The following is a 19,733-nucleotide window of genomic DNA, read 5'->3' as shown; positions in this document are numbered from 1 at the left end:
ATGGCTTACGGCAAAGTCGTGCTGGTGGCAACCCTTTACAGACATTTAGCAACAACTGGTCACTCTAAAACTCATATTTCATGTGCTCGGCGGGTCTTGCTAAGGTGTCAAGATGAGGGACATAACAAATGAAAATAAGTTTTAAATTACACACACCTGTTATTATGGCTGTTAGTTTCTATTTTCTGCTTTTCGTATGCAGCGAAGGTTACAAAAGAAACACTGCACAGGACCAAAAACACGATACAAGAAACAGTGTGCATAACTAGGGGTCTTTTTGCTTCTTTTTATGTCTTTGTCGAGTTTGTTACAATTTTCTTAACTGCTCGTTGCTTTCCTTGTTGCCTTATCTTATTGTCTTGTTGTCTTGTCTTATTACGGGTTACTATTTAGGCTACTTATTTTTTGCATTCTCGCTGTGGCTATGGTCATTATTTTCCATTACAATTGACGATGAAACAGATGTAAACAGATATCGTTGTGGAATATATATTGCCTTTGAACGTGTCTTAGAATATTGTATTTTTTTATCATGTCAGAACATATCAAAGATGACTCTGGTTTTTTATGTGTTGTGTTTTCTGAGCTATGTTTCTAAGTTATAACACACAGAGGAATGTTTATCGTTATTTGACATTGTAATATGTTGCTGTTGTTTTATATTCTTTTATCGTTCTATATCAAACTCGAAAGACGCTTCGACCGTCTAGATATAATAAAACGTGGTGTCTTTGCCCCATACATCTTGGTCCCTTTCTAAAGCCACGTTTAGAGGACGCTTGCTCTACAACCTTGAAATTTCCACCCAATGGGGCGTTCCCGCTACCTGCGTTAGTGGGCAGATGATACATGTGCCGTGAAAACTGAAAAGACGTTTAGATCAGTAAAGCTACTGTCTGGGACTTCAACTTTCAAGCACAATGTTGTTTCACCGTGTCAAAAAAGTTTTATTTAAACGCCCAGACAATAGAATGGATATTATTGATTAATAAGGCTACGCGAAGGCCACAGTAAGACAAAAACTGTTGGACATATCGCGAAAAATTAATATATCTGTCTTAAAAAGTTTCACCACCTGGTAATCAACATTGTCAAATTTTCTTCTTTAATAATACTTTTTCATAGCTGACTCAAGAAGGTAAATCTATAAATCGTTACAAGCTTATTTATATCAAATAAGTTGCGCGAGACATATAAAACATTACAACCATGTGAAAAAAATGCGCACGTTCTAGAGTAGCAAGCGCTCTAGACCAAAAGCAGTTTATATATATCTCCGTGGTAAGACGTAAGCAGATAAGCCCACTGAATCTATCCCTTTTCTATAGCTGAGACTCAAAGTTACACTTGTCTATAATTTGTTATTAAAATGTTGATAAATAAGGCCATCCTTATCACTGACTATTATCATTGTAATTAAAACGCTTTCTTAAACTATTGATAGTAGAACCGACCTATTGTTTGCTACACAGAGCAAGAAATGAGATAAACAGCAAAATCTGAATTACAATCCAAGTCAAAGTAAATCACATGTTTCTTTCTGGTAACAGTTCAACGAAACACCCGCCCCGTCTAAGGAAAGCTACACACCCTACACCTTTAACCGCCATACTTGCGACAACCTATAACATAGGAGATCACCAACATATCCTTTAAACTCCTAGGTATCCTATAAGCCACCATAGGTATATAGTTATGGACTCATAGTTATAGCACCCCTACATGTGCTCGAGGATATTAAAACTGGCTAAAAATTACAAAGAAGCAGGTGAGTTAGGAAGAGCCGGCTGCAAAAGTTACACGACAATTCTTTTTTTATGCTTGTCCTTCAATGTGTCAGGCGGGTACACAGTAGGGTGCGCGCGCACCCCCTTTGGCGGCCAAAAAGTGGGTCATTCCTTATTAAGGAATCTTCAAATCCTGTGATTTTTTCATATGATACCTATGACCGCGCACCCCCTCAGCTAATCCTGGGTACGCGCCTGTGTGTATTTCCTAGGAATACGTCTAGCCCGATCGACCTACGCACAACATCACTATAAGAAACCCTATTAACTACACCAATGTAACTCTAATACCCTCCTTATAAAAGACCAGATCTTCGAATTCGTAGTGGCTGTCCAAAAGGAATGCCTTTTTTCAGGCAGGAAAATAAAAGACGTTAGGGTAAGCATGAACCTATCTAACACGAGTGTCAGTATAATTCCGGTCATCCATTCGATTCCGACTTGCCATGTTACATGAAGCAATTTTTTTTGCAACCTGCACAGCAACGATGACGAATAAAACATTTTGCAGGTTGCAGAGGGATGATACACGCTCGCGCGCTCGCCCCAGGTTTTTGACCATTTAGAAAAACGACTGCCATCATTATTAGTTAATCGTTAATCTTCTATTATTATATCCGGTTGCAAAAAACAGCGGAGCCTCCTCAGTGCCGCGACATTTCGCGGGCGCTTGTTTAATTTTTCAGGTGTGTGGGGTTGATGGAGCTTATATGTGGAGAGGGGGTGGTTATTGATTGGGGAGGGGGTGGTTATTGATTGGGGAGGGGGCGCTTATTTGGGAGGGGGCGCATATATCATTTCGGCGGAAAATACCAGCTTCTGAATTGATTGAGAACATTTGCGATTAACTGAAACAACAGTTAAAATGTTAGACTAATTACAGTACATTCATAGAGGGAATTTCATCGTTTTCAAATCGATGACAATATCGATGTAATGTGAGAATTTCAACGCGAGCTATAAAGATTTACACCAATAAAAAGAGATGCTTTTGTTGGGGTATTTTTTTAGAGGGGGGAGGGGGCGCTTATTTCAATTTTCAAGGTCGGACGGGGGCGCTTATTGAGCTGAAGTCGCTTATTTGAAGGAGGGGAGGTTCTCTAATGGTGCGGGGTTTTGAGGTGCGGGTTTGAAAAAGCTACGGTTTTTAAACAGATAACGGCTTAACAAAACCTTTCTTCTTCGGATACTTGATATTCGCGAGCCAAAAAAAAATAATAATAATAACAAAACATCCCCCCCCCCTCCGTAGCTTTTTCACTAACCCGCACCCTGAAAACCCGCACCCCGCGACTTGAAACCCGCACCTGGAAACCTGCGACCGTTAGGGAAACCCGAAGGAGGGCACTTACTCGGATCATTATGGTATGTAAGTTCCATTGATTGACGAGTATAGAGAGTCCGAGCTGGGAGACGTTCTGGGGCCGGTTCCTGAAAAGCTGGATAAAGTTATCCACGGAAAAAAGTTATCTGTTGTATAGGATTTGTTCAGGATTTATTCGTTGGATAAGCATTTATTTGCAAATAACTCTTATCTGGCCTTCTAGGAACCGGGCCCCAGGGCACTAGGACAGGGTCTGTAACTACCTCCCCGCGTAGTCTCGGTTTTCCTTTGTTAGGCCCGGTTCCTCAATGAGACTAGTCGACAACAGCCACACATAACAAGCATACGGGGTACGTATTTGAATTATTATTCTACATTTACATGTAGCCTCTTACACTAGTTGACTTTCTTTTTATATTTGAACGTTTGTATTGTAGTTTGACTGGCCTATAGGAGAGAGAGAGGTTTATTAAACTCATCTTTTCCCTCCTAGTACCCAACGCACGGGTTTGCAGGATTTCATTGAGTTTGGTTCACACTGCGGATGCTTGATTGCTTCTTAACTTTATTTGTTATACTTGGATGTGAGAGTGTTTGCAGATTTGATGTTTTAGTGTTTTACACAATTCAGCGCATCCATAAAAGATAGAATGTTAGCTGTTATTTCTATTATTTCTCCTGGGGGGGGACTCTCCCTAAAAAGATGTACATATGCTCGTCGAGAAAATGAATTTTATACCCTAAGGGATAGCAAAATGGGTGTGATTTCTGGATTTTTTAACCCTAAGGTATAGCAGAATTTCAGATATCACCGCGAACGTAAGATTGCTGAAGTGACAGCTGGCTTCACCGCAATCCATAGGACAATGGCGATTTTGATTGGCCATTTGACGTTCGTCGTCTTTGACAGTTGTCACAAGATCGACTGATAGAGATTTAACAGAAAGTCTTACAAACTGTAACAGGAAGTGTGGTTTGTATTTTTGGGTCGGGTCCCCTGGTAGACACCCTAAGAAAAAGCAGATTTCCAGAAGACCCTAAGGGATAGCACTTGGGGCGAATTTTAAACCCTAAGGGATAGGACGAGCATATGTACATTATGGAGAGTCTCACCCCGGGCCTTGGCTAGGGGTATTTGATCACAATAATGATGGGGTAAAATTTGGCCTTGCCGCACTCTGCACTTCTTATCATTATTGTATAATCATCAGATTACACATATTAATAATACTCTATGCAATTCCCTCACTTTTCCAAATTTGCCATTTGCTAGCATGCATATTGTATTGTTTACAGAATATCTCAAATGATGTCACCGAACTTGAGCTATATACATGTGCCTCATGCGTGCCCGATGGACTCACGCCTCTTACACCAGTATCTTGACATACGTGCTGAACAGAATGCTGGGACTGAGGCCGTTGTGATGTATAATATGCAGATGAGTCGGTCCACTATGACTTACGCCCAGTGGAGAAACAGGTGAGAACGAAATGTACCACAGCTGATAAATCAAGGAATGGTAGAGGGACGATGCAAAGACTATGGCGTCATGATGATGATGATTGTCATGGTGACTGATGATTGTGATTATGATGATGACAATTAATCTGATTGACACCATGGTGCAGTGCTGATGGTGGATAATAATGATTGCTGGTGATAAGTCTGTCATGATGCAGAGCAAAAATGATGATGATGACAATAACATGATTGACATCATCATGGTCCAGTGATGATGGTTGAGGACGATGATTGTTAATGATATGATGATCATGAAAATGATGATAGGCTGTAGTGACAGAGGTTGTCATGTTTACTGTGATGAAAGTGCTGAAGTGGCTGATGATGGTGATGATGATTATGGAAAAGATATTAATGGCTGTAGCAGCGGAGGTTATGAAAGTGCTGATGGCAGATAATGGTGATTATGCTCCTTAGCTCCTACCCACCTGAATTCTTATTTACTTATCTTTTTATTCACCCCATATGTGCTATGCCATAACTTGAATGGGTATTCGGAAAATCAGTGATCATGTTGATTAATAGAACAAAAGCTGCAAAAGATGAATGAAAAAAAATAGAAACCACTCTTGGGGTTAATGATTTTCCCCCCAGCCAAACAAAAATCATGAAAGTGGAAGCAGAAGGGGCATCACATTTTTGTTCTTATTTTGTAGGGAGTCTTTTAGGAGGCTTGATAATTGATCAGAACATTCAAAATGTTCAAAATATCTGTTAGAATTAAGTCCCTCCCCAAAATCTGAATTAACAAATCGCAGCCCCTCCTAAAACATGATACCCCCCCCCCTAATGTAGGTGATTAATGACTATGGTATTGATTGATAAAGTTTTGATGGTGATGATGATGATGATATTGATATCAGGTCCGTGTCTCTCGCCGCTTCTCTCCTCGAGTTAGGCGTGTCACGTGGGCAGCACGTGCTTCTAATCGGAGGGAACACCCTCGAGTACATCGTGTTCCTCATGGCACTACATCGCATTGGTGCTCTAGCGATTCTGCTGGGTCCTGGAGACCTCACACCTGCTAACACCGCCCTGCTAAAGACCCTCGACTGTACAGCAATTGCATTTAACCCGGTGATGAAGGAGTCCCAGGAAAGACAGCTGTGGACCGGTCTTAAGGAGCTAACCGACAAAAAAACAAACATAATCTTCTTTGGAAACTTCAATTTGGCACCCAGCTTCCTCACTGCTACTAAGATTCACTTGTATGATGACCTTCTGAAGCGAGGGGAGTTACTAGGAGTTGAAGATGTGTTGACCGTCCAGGCTCAAGTCCAAGGCGATGATCCTATTGTTGCATTGGCAACTTCAGGCACGACAGGGATCCCAAAGTTTGTCCAACACACGTCGCATGCCATAGTGAATGTCAAGGGAGGTGAACCCTCAACTGATTCTTCTAAGATGAGTAGGGGAAAGATTATCAGTTTTGTGGATCGTCCAGTATCTTGGATAGGCGGCCTGACACCTTTTTATAACAGCCTTTATTCAGAATCAACTGTGGTTTGGATTCCCACAGAGATAGGATTGTCTAACAACCCGGATATCTCATGTGAGGTAATCCAGCGGGAAAAAGTCATCTCATGGAGTCCTAGCCCATCCTTGATCCCAAGGCTCCAGGAATTGCAATCGAAATATGACCTGAGTAATGTTAAGATAATAGTTATGGCAGGGCAAGCATTGACGGCTGATGACCTTTGGTCTGTCATAGAGGCGTTCCCAGCAGCTTATATTTTCCAGGGGTATGCCTCATCTGAGGGATTGAAGATATCTTTTAGATTACTCAACAAGGATATACAAGAGAAGTCATCTGTCGCTAAAATGCAAGTATTTGCTGGTGTGGAAGTCAAGATAGTTGATACGGATGGTAAGGTCGTTCCTCGGGGGCAACCAGGAGAAATCTGCTGCAGAAGTGAGTGTGTTTTCTTGGGCTATTTAGGGAACCCAGAGGCAACGTCTCGAGTGAAGTCCCCACAAGGATGGCTACACACAGAGGATTTAGGAACCATGGATGACCAAGACATGATTGAGGTTACCGGACGCAAGTCAGAAATCATCAAACGAGCGACTGTCAAGATATTCCCGGGCGAGATCAGGGCAGAGCTTGTAAAGAACCCAATCGTTGCCGACACCATCGTCATCGGTGTCCCTGACAAGATGTTGCACGAGGAGATTTGCGCATGCGTAGTGCTTCGAAAAAATGCATGTGATGACGTGCCCTTGGATGCGCTAGCTGATTGGTGCAACGGGAAGTGGCCGCCGCGAGCCGATGGTTTGAGCTTGAAGCCAAAGTACTTCGTGGTATTCGACGAGTTTCCGATGACACGAAGTGCGAAGCTTGATTTACATGGGATCAAGAAAATAGCTTTGGGAAAGCTCGGACTCGAAGGCAAATGAGCCATCGATTTAACGTCGTCTTTAAAATGACTCTGAAGCAGACTTGGGTGACGAATCTTCTACTGCAGCAAAGAATAAATGAACATTAGATTCACATTAGACTGATTGTAGTAGCGAACTAGCATATAGAATCACTAAGAGGAGGGAGGAAAGATCTCGATTCAAGAGCCCCTCATTCATAGTTAATAATTTTTCATTTATACAACACTCAAAAAGATCCCCCCCCCCCCGCTTTTTGCGGGCAGGAAGCTGGCATATAAACTCATTTCTCAAGTTATGACACGGAATTTGCAGACCGAACCAAGCAGACCCAGGCTAAAGGTGGACCATGTAGTACAGTTAACACCTGCGGCACAGCTTTTAAAAAGCGCTCAGCCGTACGCGCCTTTACCGTGAGCTGGTATGGGTAAAATGTTGCTTAGAATTTTTATTTTATTTTCAGGACTTTAAAATAGACTGTTGTTCTGCTATTCTGACAGCAAATCAGGCTGTGTAGGTTCTTAGTTATTGGTTAATGTTTTTTTATATACACAGAACAATTACAACCGTCAGTCACTTTTCAGAATGCATGCTGATAATAACAGTAATCAATAACACAACATGTGTGTAATGCACCAAACATTATGAAAAGTATCAAGTCATGTCCTGACATTTTATATTATATAGGTTTCACATATAGTCCACAGGCCAATACCCCAAAATTAGCTTTTTGGTACCAAGAAAGGTGACAAAGGCTATCATACCTTTTTGAAATGGTTATTATCTGTAGTTTGTGGAAATTTATGATAGACATTACAAATGAGTAGCTTTGAGTATGTAATCACGTGACAAAGTGACGTCATTATCCTTTCTATATCATGCTTACTTTATGTACTTGGTAGAGAAAAAACATAAAAGAAGACGTTTTAACAAACTGTTTTGGGTTTATTTCATTCATTATTAAGGCACGAGGTTACAAAAGTCTCGGTTGGTCATCCTACTTTTTCGTTGCCATGGAAACCAATCAGCTTCTCAGGTTCTCTTTTTCAATATACGGACAAAGAAGACGCCAAATGTGGCAATTTGGTACTAAAAACAGGTGACAAGGGTTATCATACACTTTTAGAAAGCTTATTAACCCTTCTACTTAAAGATATATGATAGACATGTGTAATAAAACGTTTTGTGTGTTTAATCACGTGATTAATCATCAGCCCTTTCAGTATGATGTATACATCATACAGAAAATTATGAATCTGTTTTCTAACATCCAAAGCTTATTTCGACTACGGCCACATTTTATAAAGTTAAGGGAAAGTTGCTTGTCAACGATTTCGTCTTATTGCTATGGCAACCAATATCCCAAAACGTATGTCTAAGAAACCCTTAATACAATAATGACGCACTTTTTTCTTTTAGTTTCTCTGTCAACAAGGATTAACTAAAACCTACACTATTATCTTCTTAAGTGATACGACAGTCAATGAAAACATAGTAAAAGCCACCTTAAATGTAACTAAACTGTAAGTTTACATGCCGTCTTTTTAGCTTGGTGATATAGCTGCATGCTTCGCTATGTGCAAGCCCTTAGAAGTCGTCTTCACTGTCATCTTCAATTGGACATTCCTCCTCTTCATCATCATCGGGGCGGTTACTGCAGATCTGTAGTTTGCACATGTCCGTGCATTTCAAGCCATTCGCAAGACAACTGCAACTTGGTAACTGGCAAGATCTCGTGCATGTACATGACATCAGCTCGAGGACAGCTATCGGTGCTGGATCTCCTCTCATCCACTTAATGGACAGCATCTCGTTTTCCAAGCACCAGCCTGACTTAAAGGGTGTCGGTATCTGAGGTTGAGACTGAAGACTTCTTTTCCAAATTGCAGCTTGATAGTTTGCTCTGCAAGCATGCATCAGGAGGCAGTCTTCACACGGTGGTAACTGGGTGGACTCTAGGCTGCCTTTTTTCGCACAGAAAAGCATATACCTCAAGTCGTTCACCTCAGAGGTGTTTGGCTTGGGGCTATACATGTGGCATGTGAACTCCTGTAGAGTCTGAAAGAGTTCTTCTGAAAGCTGCCATTCGGATCCAAGCTGCTGGAAAAGAAGCTCAAATGATTTGTGCTTCCTTACAAGTTTCAGAGCTCCCACCTTCCCGCGTCCAGCGAATGCACTGACAGTATCACACCCGGTGAACGCGTGCCGGCCAGGTAGACACTTACAAATTCCTCCGCCGAGTGATTATGCTGTTCTTGTAATGCTGATATACTTGGTGCGCGTCTGAGGGCCGCATTTCCAGTACATTTGTGCTGGGATGAATGGCTTGAATGCGAGGCAAAGTATGAACACATCCGTATCCTCGGCTGCAACTATCAGCGCTTCGTAGCCAGAACGTGCAGCATGCAGCATGAGCCTTGTGTCTGCTTCTTCTTGCGTAGACCTCAGCTCGGGAACCAGTTCGGCTGAATCAGAAGTAATTCGGTAACACATATCCTCACATGTAACAAACATTACCTTGTCAAGAAGTGCCCCTCTGTGTCTCAACTTCCATTCTTCGACAACAAACGTTATCAGAGCCTTCTTGTTGTTTCGGGTGAGAAGAAATTTCCTCCACTGGCGCATCTTGTGGTTGGGCTGAATGTTCTTGAACTCGCTTCCAAGGTCGCCTCCTCTGTTTTTTCTTTCTGCGTTCTTGATAGAAGATTCTCTATAAACATCGAATACAACGTCAATCCGCTGGGAAGATGAAGATTCTCCTTAATCTAGCTCCTGGGCGATCTCCAGAACAGGCTCATGATTTCGAATGTTAGCTGCCTCGAAAAGCGTTTTCCAAGAATTCAAGTCTCTGGGTGAAACAAGCTCTGACTAGTCTTCCGTACAATGAATGATACAAGACTCTTCTCTAGATCATTTTCTACCCCTATCAGAACGAGAATGGCAGGCTCCTAGGCACCACAATAAGAAAAAAAAGTATCATTATAAGTATCTTAGACACGAATATTACAGTTCGTTATTTCGAATGACTGTAAGTTCTTTGATTTAAATCCACACATTTATTAAAATTGTTGATTTATATTAATTGATTTCGTATCTATGGTATCTATACGTCCCATTTTGTCACCCGATCAACCGTTGCAGATTTGCAGAAAATAGCGAAGAATTAGTGTTTTACTCACCTTCCAAAGAAGCCGCCATCTTGGATTACCCATGATGCAACACGATGAAAAAGTTTTTTTTTAAATATATTTGAAACGTTTTTTTTTTTTTAATTTAACCAACTTTTAGTGAATGAAATACCCTTTTCTATGTACAAGCTATTATATTACTTAGATTCAGGCTCTCCAATTTAACGTATTGCATAGTTTTACATATATGAATCTAGAGCCTCGTTTTCATGCTAAATGCGGATTTCAAAGACTTTAAACCCTAAAATTATATGCTAAAGCTACTCTTTCGCAAAGTCTACCATACATATTTCTAATCCTCTCAATCTAAGGTTTCATTTGATGGTATTCATGTTTTGTCACCCGATTTGGTACCAAAAAATGGTCCGGCCCATGGACTAATAAGGTATTATCCAGAATTTTGACAATCAGCATTTTAGTGATCTTTCAGTTAAAAACCTATTCTTCCCCACCAGGATTTAATAAAACCCCACTAGGTTCTATAATATAAAAAGGGTGCTTAAAATGCCAAATTTCAGCATTGTTTTACGCTGGTGTTTACTGTATGGCCGCAATTCGTTGGGGGGTTCGGAGACATTCTCTTGGGCTTTTGATAACTTTTCTCTTTGGCTTTTCATAACTTTAAACGCTGAAATCGCGCAAATTAATACGAATTACTCATGATAGCTTCTGTTTAGTAGCTGAGTCCCCCTCGTGCAGGGGGTGAGGGGGGGTCATAAGTACTTATGATTGGTTAGTCTCAATCTGTAGTTTGTTTGTACAATTACTTTGTCCGGCTAGCAGGCTACTTTGTCCGAAAAAATCTTAACTGCAGTTGTTTGCAATATGACCTTAGCCTTTCATCGTTGCTGGATATAAAGAAGTTATCCCGTTTTTTCGATATGAATGTATATTGGATGCTTAGCCTAATCCTTAGCCTCTAAAGTAGACCTCTTTGTACTCGTATAAAAACAGAGCCCTCCGTCTCCCCCTATTTCTTTGGAGCCCTACCTTTTGGATCCACAATATCTTCCCTCCCACACCCTTTTAAATAAAGTGTCAATACATATCTCGTCTGATAAATAATATACTGTTTTTTGCTGCACGCGTTTTCATTGGTTGATTAGCGGGCTGTCAGCGGTCAGTCAGAGCTATTTGTGTTTTATAATGTGAGACTATAAGACCGAATCAGACATTTGATAACTCTAAGTTAGTAGGAGGGTCGAAATATTGAAAGTTCGAATTACTGGAGAAAATCTGTAGGGAGTGTTCCTCAAATAAACCCTGGAGGGGGGAGTAAGGATAGCTGGGGGTGGGGGGGGGGGGGGGGGGGGGGGGGGGGGGGGTGGGGGTGTCCCAAGTCAAATCCCCCCGCCGGGGGCAAGCAGTCGTGTGTCGACTTTTTTCTCCTTGCCTTATCGTGAGATTTGCTACGCGTTTTCGTTTGTTTGTGTCCGCAGGAGAAACCTGCGGACACAAGCAAACGAGAACGCGATAAGAACAGACTCGCGACACGGATAAGTGAACTGATAGAAACACACAGGAAGAAACACACAGGAAGAAAGCTCTGCTAGCAGGGTAGAGACTTGCCTTTTTTGTTCTTGGAACAATAACTGCTGTTTATTGAAGAAGAAAAGATTAGACATTATTCATGATGATTGCATGTTTATTCGTTTCTCAGTCATTCATTTAGAAAGTTACAGTTTTACTCATTTGCATTTTGGAATGACTCACTTGATTACGCATGCACGCGTGCGCAGTAGCACCAGTGAAACCATTGAGCCATACAACTCACTGTCGAACTCCCAACCATCTCGATTACGTGTTGCAGAGTCGCGAATCTTGCCTTCTTTAGTAGGGATGAAGCGGTTAAAACGTAGTCTGAGTTTACGGAGCTCTCGCCGGCGCATTCCAGAGAGCCATCGTCCACAAGTTTGGGAGAATGACAGTTATAAAGTGCGAAATGGAGGCGTTAGCTTTCCAGTCAAGGTTTGTGTGTATAAAGACGACTAAGGAAAAAGATTACGTCGAAGAAGACCAGCATAGATTTCACTATAAATTACTGATCCTTTCAATGAAGTCATATATCTAAACTTCAGTGCTTTGTGCGTTTTTTTATAAACAGTACGTTGGCGCTATAGAGGTGACTGAATCACGGGGGACTCAAGTTTGTGCCGAAGCCTTCCGTAAGATGAGAGAAGTGAGTACATAACCATTAGCAGTGAGCTTTGTGAGCTAATACGCGTGCTATCAGGATTGTGAAGAATATCCGATGGCCAAAACCGGAATGATGGCTAGGATGTGATACACGTACAAAAGGAGACAGGTCTTCGATTGCCGTCGTGCGAATAAAAAGGAACTGTAATGGATTGCTGCTAACTTACATAAGTTATGTGGTTCGATTCATGTCGATTACCAGTCTGTGAACCTTCAATGTCACATACACATCTGGTATGGGAAAAAACCCATCGTGTTTTAGATAAACTCAGATTCATTCCTTTACTTCCTTAGGCTGGGGTTCATAAAAAGAAAAGGATGAATTTATTGGTTACGTCTGACTGCATTCGTGTCGTGGATGAAGAAACCAAGGTTGGTAAATTACATTCGAACGAGTTATCGACTTATTTTGTTCTGCAACTTTTAAACCAAATTTCACTAAAGATTCTAGAAGCATACTTAGCACTAGCAACAAATAGTTCTGACGGTCCATACAATCCTTGCGACAATGCAAATCACATCTCGACATTGTCTGTTTCTTCGCGTTTGATTTATAGTGTAAAGTGCATCGTTTTATCTTTTATGATCAATAAATTGCAAACTTGACTGGACAAATGAATTGTCCAAATTTGCTCTGAAATTTGCTAACTTGTGGTATTATTAGGTTAGACCTTTAAGGTGGTTGACAAATTGAACTCTTAAATTCGTTGCTGACCATGTGAAACGTGTGCTATGGTTGTTTACTGTTTCTGGGCCATGAGTCTAATTTAATGAAGCCATATAATCTGCTCTTACTTCTCTTTTTTTTTTCTAAAAAATGGGGATTGGCAAATTTCTTTAACCAAATTTGATTGGTTGATTGATACTTTAGTATAGCTTAAAATAGCTAATTATATAATAAGTTAATGTGTTTTCCTGTTAATTTTATAGTATAGCTATTTACAGTGTTGCTGGTGTGACAAAGTTTAGTCGTTGCATTTAATGCGATTTTTAGTAATCTGTGAACTCCTGCTCATGAATCCCAAATAGCATAATAAGTTTTGACTTCCCTCAGTTAAAAGCCTTATGGTTTTCTTGGCCACTTTTCCCAGCAACATAGTAATGGGTTGACCAATCAGAGGGTACAAGTTGTGTTCCATTACAAATTCAAAACTTGATTAGTTGAATTGAGAAGTGACTTAGCATTTTGAGAGTTTTCTGAATACTCAGAATTTTAGCAATATGACAAATTCAATTGAGTCTGTAGTGTAGTGAGCAGTATTTGTTTTCAATGTTGCAAGTATTTAGCTGCAAGAATTGAAGGAATATAACAGTTAATGATGTCAGAAGCAATAACAGCAGAGTGCATTGGAGGTTGTGGATGGCAGTGACCGTATAATAAAGGGTCCTGCTAGTAGCTCTCTATTAGACTGTGAATCCCTCGTCCAAGGCAAGGAGGTTAAACCGGAGGTCTTGTCTATCACAAAAATTTCTATATCTATATTAAGGATTACAAAAGAGTTGTCTGAGATGCTGTATATTTATATCATCTTTAATGACAATGCCCAAAAATAACCCACACACAATTAATTTAAACTACGCATCTAAAATACTGAGAGATAGTCAGTAGTACATGTAGTGTATTTTGAAGTAAGGGGTGGATCTAGATGTTCAAAAGGGAGGTAGGGTTTGAAAAGGAGGTAGAGGGGTTTGAAGGGGGTAACTAACTTGTACCTAGGAAAAGTATCCTGTATATAGATTTACATGTTATGGAGTTCATTATGTGGGATGTTATGCTATCAATACATGTAAACACATTAAATATAGTAAGTTGTTAAATTTATAAATAAACTAGCAGGCACTGCAATAAAATGAATTTAGTTCCTCAGAAAAGGTTATTAGGTGGGGTGGCTTTTTTATACAAAGACAGCCAGTCACATCTTTTAATGCTCCCCATATCAGAAAAAAATATTGTCTCTATTTTGATATATTCAAACAAGTTATTGAGATACATTCAATCAAATATTTATTAAGTGTCAATTTAAATTGTATATGGTTATTTTAGAGAATATAAGAATATTTGGTAATTAATATTTAGATGATTCTTTTGAAAAATTTTGTGTTTACAGATGTAAACAATACAAAGGAATGGTGAATGATCATCCTTTCAGTTTGAAAGAAATTTGATCTTTCAACTTATGATAAGTGTTCCAGTGTCAATTCATATTTCATGTCAACTACTACTATAATTTTGATTTCTCTCTTTGTAAATTATTTGAATTTATATTATTAATGCAGCATTAGTAGTTCAAATATCCTTAGGCATGGGTTTTTCATTAAGGCCCGGCGGCCGGTTTCTGTAGTGAATGCCTATAGATAAGGTTCTTACACATTGTGTTCTCAAATTATATATCATTAGTATAAGTAAAATGTTGTGCAAGGCAAAAATGATTGTAGAGTATTTGAACAGCTGTGCTTCAGCTAGTCTTGCTTTTTTTTCATTCCATGCTGTTTTAACAGGAAACAACCAAGTTTGAATTCAAAAATGAATTATCATTGGATCTTAGATGCTAATTGGTTGGGTTCTAATGGTTTTCTTTATCTAGATTTGAGCATTTGTCCTCATGCATTATAAAGCTGCTGATCTTTTCAAACAAAAATATTTATCATCATTTAAATCGAATATCACAATTAAAATATCTCGCTTTAGGCACTGCCCTAAAGCAGAGCCAGCATATTACAATATTTTCATACTGTATATGGATAATCTTTTTATAGTCTAGAGAGTAGAGTTTTGTGATTTCTTTTGAGAAAAAAATCATATTAACAACATTATTTTCTCTCATAAAGCTTGATATATCATCCACCCCATGTAGATGTGTAAGATACATACCACCTGTTTGATATGTATTCTCCAAGCTTGATTTTATTTGATCTTAGCTATTTTTGCTCCATTATGAAATGCTTGACCTCCTCCCAATTGCCCCTTTTTTGTAGCACACCCCAAAAGATTGATAATACTAGTATTACTCATTCACAGTTCCCAGAATAGGTATTTCCTATTTTATTTTTCTGTTAAAAAGGGGGGGGGGGCTTTGAGACTTGAGCTTTGAGAAAGGATTTTTAGGACATTATCAAAAAAAACAGGTAGATATTGTTACCTAGGGGAAGATGACAGATTGATAGCATTTGACAACTCATTTATGCACAGTTTGGTTAGTAAAACGATGTATCATTTGCTAATTTTTCCTACAAAATCCACAATATCCTTTAATAACTGAGGAAAAAAGTTAAAATAAAATATACTCCAAATTTCACTCTTAATTTACCAAAGGTTGAAAAAGAAAGTCAAAACAAAGCTCCGACATGGCGGCTGGTTGAAGACACGGTGGATTGGCAAAGAAAATTGGAGAAAAAAATGATCGCTGCGCAACTTCAGCGATATCATATTTCACATGAAATTTACTGTGGAATTCTCTCATTGATAATTAATTTCTCTATAAACTAAGCTAAATAATACATCCTTTTTATAACCTAACTATGCCTAAATGAGTTGTCAAACTCGTTCTTACCTAAAGTAAGATAAGCCTTGATTTCTAGATGCATTTTATTTTAGAGAAAAAGTCTTTCTTTTACGATTCACACAAAACTAGGAAGCCATTATAGTGAGACCCGAAATAGCCTCCAATCAGCGTTCAAGGAAAAAATCATTCAAAACGGCCACTTCAATCTGGCTAATCATTTGCATTACCTTGATTAAATACTTTATCTTTTCGATTCATTTCTGCCAACTCGCGTCACGTTGTTCGTTTTGTGTCGATGTTTTGACAATGTCAGAAATGGCTTGGTTCACTATCCCCCCTTAACTTGTAGAACCTAAACAGAACATTCTGAACTGTTAGAAGTTATGTATCAATTTTCTTTACTAACACATCAATAAGACACATTGACACGTAATGGGAAAATGCTTAATACGTGTGTAAATGCCGGTTGCTTGCTTACTTCCATTGCATTTGCATTTCTCCAGTCCCTTACCATTGACCAGACGATAGAGAAGGTGTCTTTCTGTACACCTGATCCAAGCGATGACCGCGTGTTCTCGTACATTTGCCGAGAGGGCACTACTCGCCGGTGGATGTGTCATTGCTTCATTGCTATCCGTGATACTGTAAGTGCCCCTAGTAAGGTTTTCTTACTCACCTTTTGAGCTCATGCTTGTATTGTTGTGTCTAATTGTGATGTTTAATCCAGGGAGAGCGACTGAGTCATGCTGTTGGTTGCGCATTTACTGCATGTCTTCAGAGAAAGCAAAAGGCTCAAGCCTTGCAACAACAAGCCAAAGCAGCTAAGGAGGTTAGTCTGCATTATTTCTGCTTGTTATAGCAATACTTTGCTTCAGGTTTCATTGTATCAACATTCTTTGGAAAGCACTATGTAAAGTGACCTTAGATCTTTAGATGAAAACAATATTGTGTTTTGAACGTCTTGCACAGAGCGGATAGAATGGGTTGAAAATATACTTTAAGGTTTCGGTACAGGCTGAACTCAAACCTATGGTATAGATAAACCGACTTCATCCTCTGCATAAAATCCCTTTCACGGAGAACTGGTTCATTACTACAGTAGTTATTACACTTGGGCAAAGGTTATCAGAAACACTTTATGTTGTTTTGTTTCACCCTTATATTTTATAAAACTTTCTTAGAACAACCCTGTGAGTGTGCCCTTTAAAAGTTTAAGGTTTTATGTAAAGGCAGTGATTATTTCTACACTGAGTCTAACAGATTGCTGGTCTAACTATTGATATCCTGCTGGTTCACATTGTTATGCTAATCTTACCAACAACGTGCTTCAAGCTTGTCATGTTGGTGAAGCATACATATCTGGCTAAAGCAAGGCATTGACTTCCGTTATTCCTTGACAGGGAGAAAAAACTGATGGAACGCAAGCTACCTCCACAGCACCATCGACAGTTGCAAATCAGCAACAATCTTCGAGAGCTTTTGTGTCAACACCTTCTTCTGTGACTAGTGCAAGCTCAGTCGTTAATGGACCCACAGAGACATCAGGCATGACGTCTTCTCCATCGTCAACTGCACCTGTAGTGACAACAACACAACAAGTACCCCCGGCACTCAAACCACCACCAGCAGCGGCCAGGTCCAGGCCCCAACCCTTTGCCCCATCACCCTTCACAAGACATATGTCACTGAGGTATCGGTCAACCCCCATGTCTCTGACGCCACTGAAAGACTCGGGCAAAGCTGGATACTCAACTCTGCTCGAAGACCCCGGGATGGCGCCCAAATTGCCTCCTGCTGTTGATGCTCTTGGCTTACAAAGCTCCCCTGCTGTTGTACCAGAGAGCCATCCAGTCATGCAGTCAAATGCCTCTCTAGCATACCCGCAGATGCAGGCAGCTCCTTTGTCCAGTGCCACAGTGTTTAACGGCATGCACCCAACATCAATGGCTGTCAATAGCACAGGATCCCTACCCCAGGCCGCCACTCCTCTTCAACCAAACACCATGCAGTACACTTCGCCCCAGACCAATCAGTGGCCCGCAGCACAGCCGCAGTACCAGCCACATGGCCGACCCCTGGAGCGCAAGGTGTCGGATGCCGAGAAATGGCTGGCATCAGCAGAAGGATCAACCAAAGAAAGTAATTCAAACCAAGGTCTCCTCGCCACACATAACCCATTCGCTGAGACGGCAGCTCAGATCAGTGCACTTTCAAGTGCTTGGACTCAGGACATGAACAACTCTTTACCGGCAGCTAGTCAATCGAATGGCCCTTGGGGCTCTACTGGCATGCATCAGGTACGAGAAGATGACGAGTTCGCATCTCTTGCCACACGGCGGACGGGGTCTCCACTCTCGAGCCCTGGGGCAACGGCAAACCCTTTTAACAAAGGCTCCAATGTATACTGGGTTTAAAGGAAAAAAGGTTTAAAGAAAATAGTAGATGGGAATTATTTGTGCTATTTGATCATAGTATTTGTGCCATTACTGTAGATCACAGTTTTTGAAATGTTCAATACAATTGGAGTTAGGGGAATCAAATTAGAATCAAGTTTTAATGACACTAATGACAGTTTTAGTAACAAAATATTTTTGATCACACTATACAGCTAGCTGTGCCCAAACTTATTGGTATTTCAGTCAAAAGACAGATTTATCTGCAAATTCCACAAGTTTGGGTCATTCCTTGTCTAGTCAACCCAATTGTTCATGGCATTGATTGGACTCAAGTGTCTTATTTCCACGTCGATGTCCTAGTTTTTGTAGAAAACAAACTCAATTACGAAGAGACAGCACGACCAGTAAAACCGTGATCTCCCAAAATATGTGTCGTGTTATTTATTGTCTTCTGATGAATCAGTATCAAGTATTTAGACAGCTGTAACTTGTCAAAACGTGTCTATATTTGACTGTTTTGATACATCCATATTTCCGCTTTTCATGGTTTTATTGATCGACCCTGGAAATTTACAGCTACGAATTGTTTTTTTTCTTGAGCAATGTATTCTTATCTGTTTTAACAGATATTCATATCCATTCAATGGGTTAAATACTTTATTTTAAATTTCAATATCGGTAATAAGAAGTAACACATGTTTATAATTTTAACACTCTTTTAGCAGTAATTGTAGACTCGGAAATTCTCGCGCGCAGGAAATGTCTCAGACTCCAATATCTTTCTTTTCACGATTTTTTTTCGCACCATGCACAAAAAGGTATTGTCATTGCAATATATATTTAGATTTTCTCTTTATTCCCTTGATTTAGCGTGGTGTGGGCGAAAATTTCCACTTTTACAGTTGACTGTGATTTTAGCCATTTTTTTATAAGGATTGTCTTGACAGGATTGCACATTAGGTTTAGGATGCCGATTGATGTTGTTTTTCCTAATAATTTGTGAGACACTCGTTTGACACACAACTTCTCGACACGGACGATTTATCGACATGTCGAAGATTTGATGACCTTCATAAACTTTTAATTCGTGACATTTCATTATTCTTCTATTTTTTTATTGGTCAATTGTGAATTCCATAGGCCATGGAAAGTGTCTTAGACCTAGTTTAGACGTCGTTCTTTTCATGTACCGTTACAAATGCATCAATTGTTCTTATGTTTATTTGCATTTGGAACGGCACATGAAAAGAACGGCGTCATGGGCACATGAAAAGAACGGCGTCTGTCCTAGTATTTACCCAACAAATCGTGTCCCCAGTATGTTTCTTGCAGGGTTTGTGTACTCCGGTACACCCCACTAAAGGCACGCTATCCAGGGCTGACCGTGATAATCCATGAGTTGTAGCCCGCGCTGCATCATAGGAAACATACTAAAATCT

The 19,733-nt window shown here is 40.0% G+C and overlaps 2 protein-coding genes across 2 annotated transcripts; both read left to right on the top strand.

The window, feature by feature from the left end:
* Positions 1-3,365: 3,365 nt before the first annotated feature.
* On the top strand, positions 3,366-7,941 carry LOC5514831 (medium-chain acyl-CoA ligase ACSF2, mitochondrial). The gene is made up of 3 exons (XM_032384445.2): positions 3,366-3,461; positions 4,408-4,593; positions 5,499-7,941. Exons 2-3 carry the CDS (start codon positions 4,418-4,420, stop codon positions 7,030-7,032), a joined length of 1,710 nt encoding a protein of 569 aa, XP_032240336.2. The 5' UTR covers positions 3,366-3,461; positions 4,408-4,417; the 3' UTR covers positions 7,033-7,941.
* A 3,966-nt stretch (positions 7,942-11,907) lies between these two features.
* LOC5514830 (protein numb homolog) lies at positions 11,908-19,387 on the top strand. Its single transcript, XM_001634950.3, has 6 exons — positions 11,908-12,167; positions 12,304-12,378; positions 12,690-12,767; positions 16,402-16,542; positions 16,626-16,727; positions 17,299-19,387. Exons 1-6 carry the CDS (start codon positions 12,039-12,041, stop codon positions 18,310-18,312), a joined length of 1,539 nt encoding a protein of 512 aa, XP_001635000.3. The 5' UTR covers positions 11,908-12,038; the 3' UTR covers positions 18,313-19,387.
* Positions 19,388-19,733: the final 346 nt, after the last annotated feature.

The sequence above is a fragment of the Nematostella vectensis genome, chromosome 2, assembly GCF_932526225.1.
Source record: "Nematostella vectensis chromosome 2, jaNemVect1.1, whole genome shotgun sequence".
Classification (NCBI taxonomy): Eukaryota; Metazoa; Cnidaria; class Anthozoa; order Actiniaria; family Edwardsiidae; genus Nematostella; species Nematostella vectensis.
Note: the sequence above shows the minus strand (reverse complement) of the source record. Positions and strands in the feature narration are given on the sequence as shown.

Coding starts and splice junctions, on each gene's coding strand:
- LOC5514830 (XM_001634950.3), top strand. CDS start 12,039: ATGAAGCGGTTAAAACGTAGTCTGAGTTTACGGAGCTCTCGCCGGCGC. Junction 12,379..12,689: donor CCTTCCGTAAGATGAGAGAA/GTGAGTACATAA, acceptor TTACTTCCTTAG/GCTGGGGTTCATAAAAAGAA. Junction 16,728..17,298: donor AAGCCAAAGCAGCTAAGGAG/GTTAGTCTGCAT, acceptor ATTCCTTGACAG/GGAGAAAAAACTGATGGAAC.
- LOC5514831 (XM_032384445.2), top strand. CDS start 4,418: ATGATGTCACCGAACTTGAGCTATATACATGTGCCTCATGCGTGCCCG. Junction 4,594..5,498: donor TACGCCCAGTGGAGAAACAG/GTGAGAACGAAA, acceptor TATTGATATCAG/GTCCGTGTCTCTCGCCGCTT.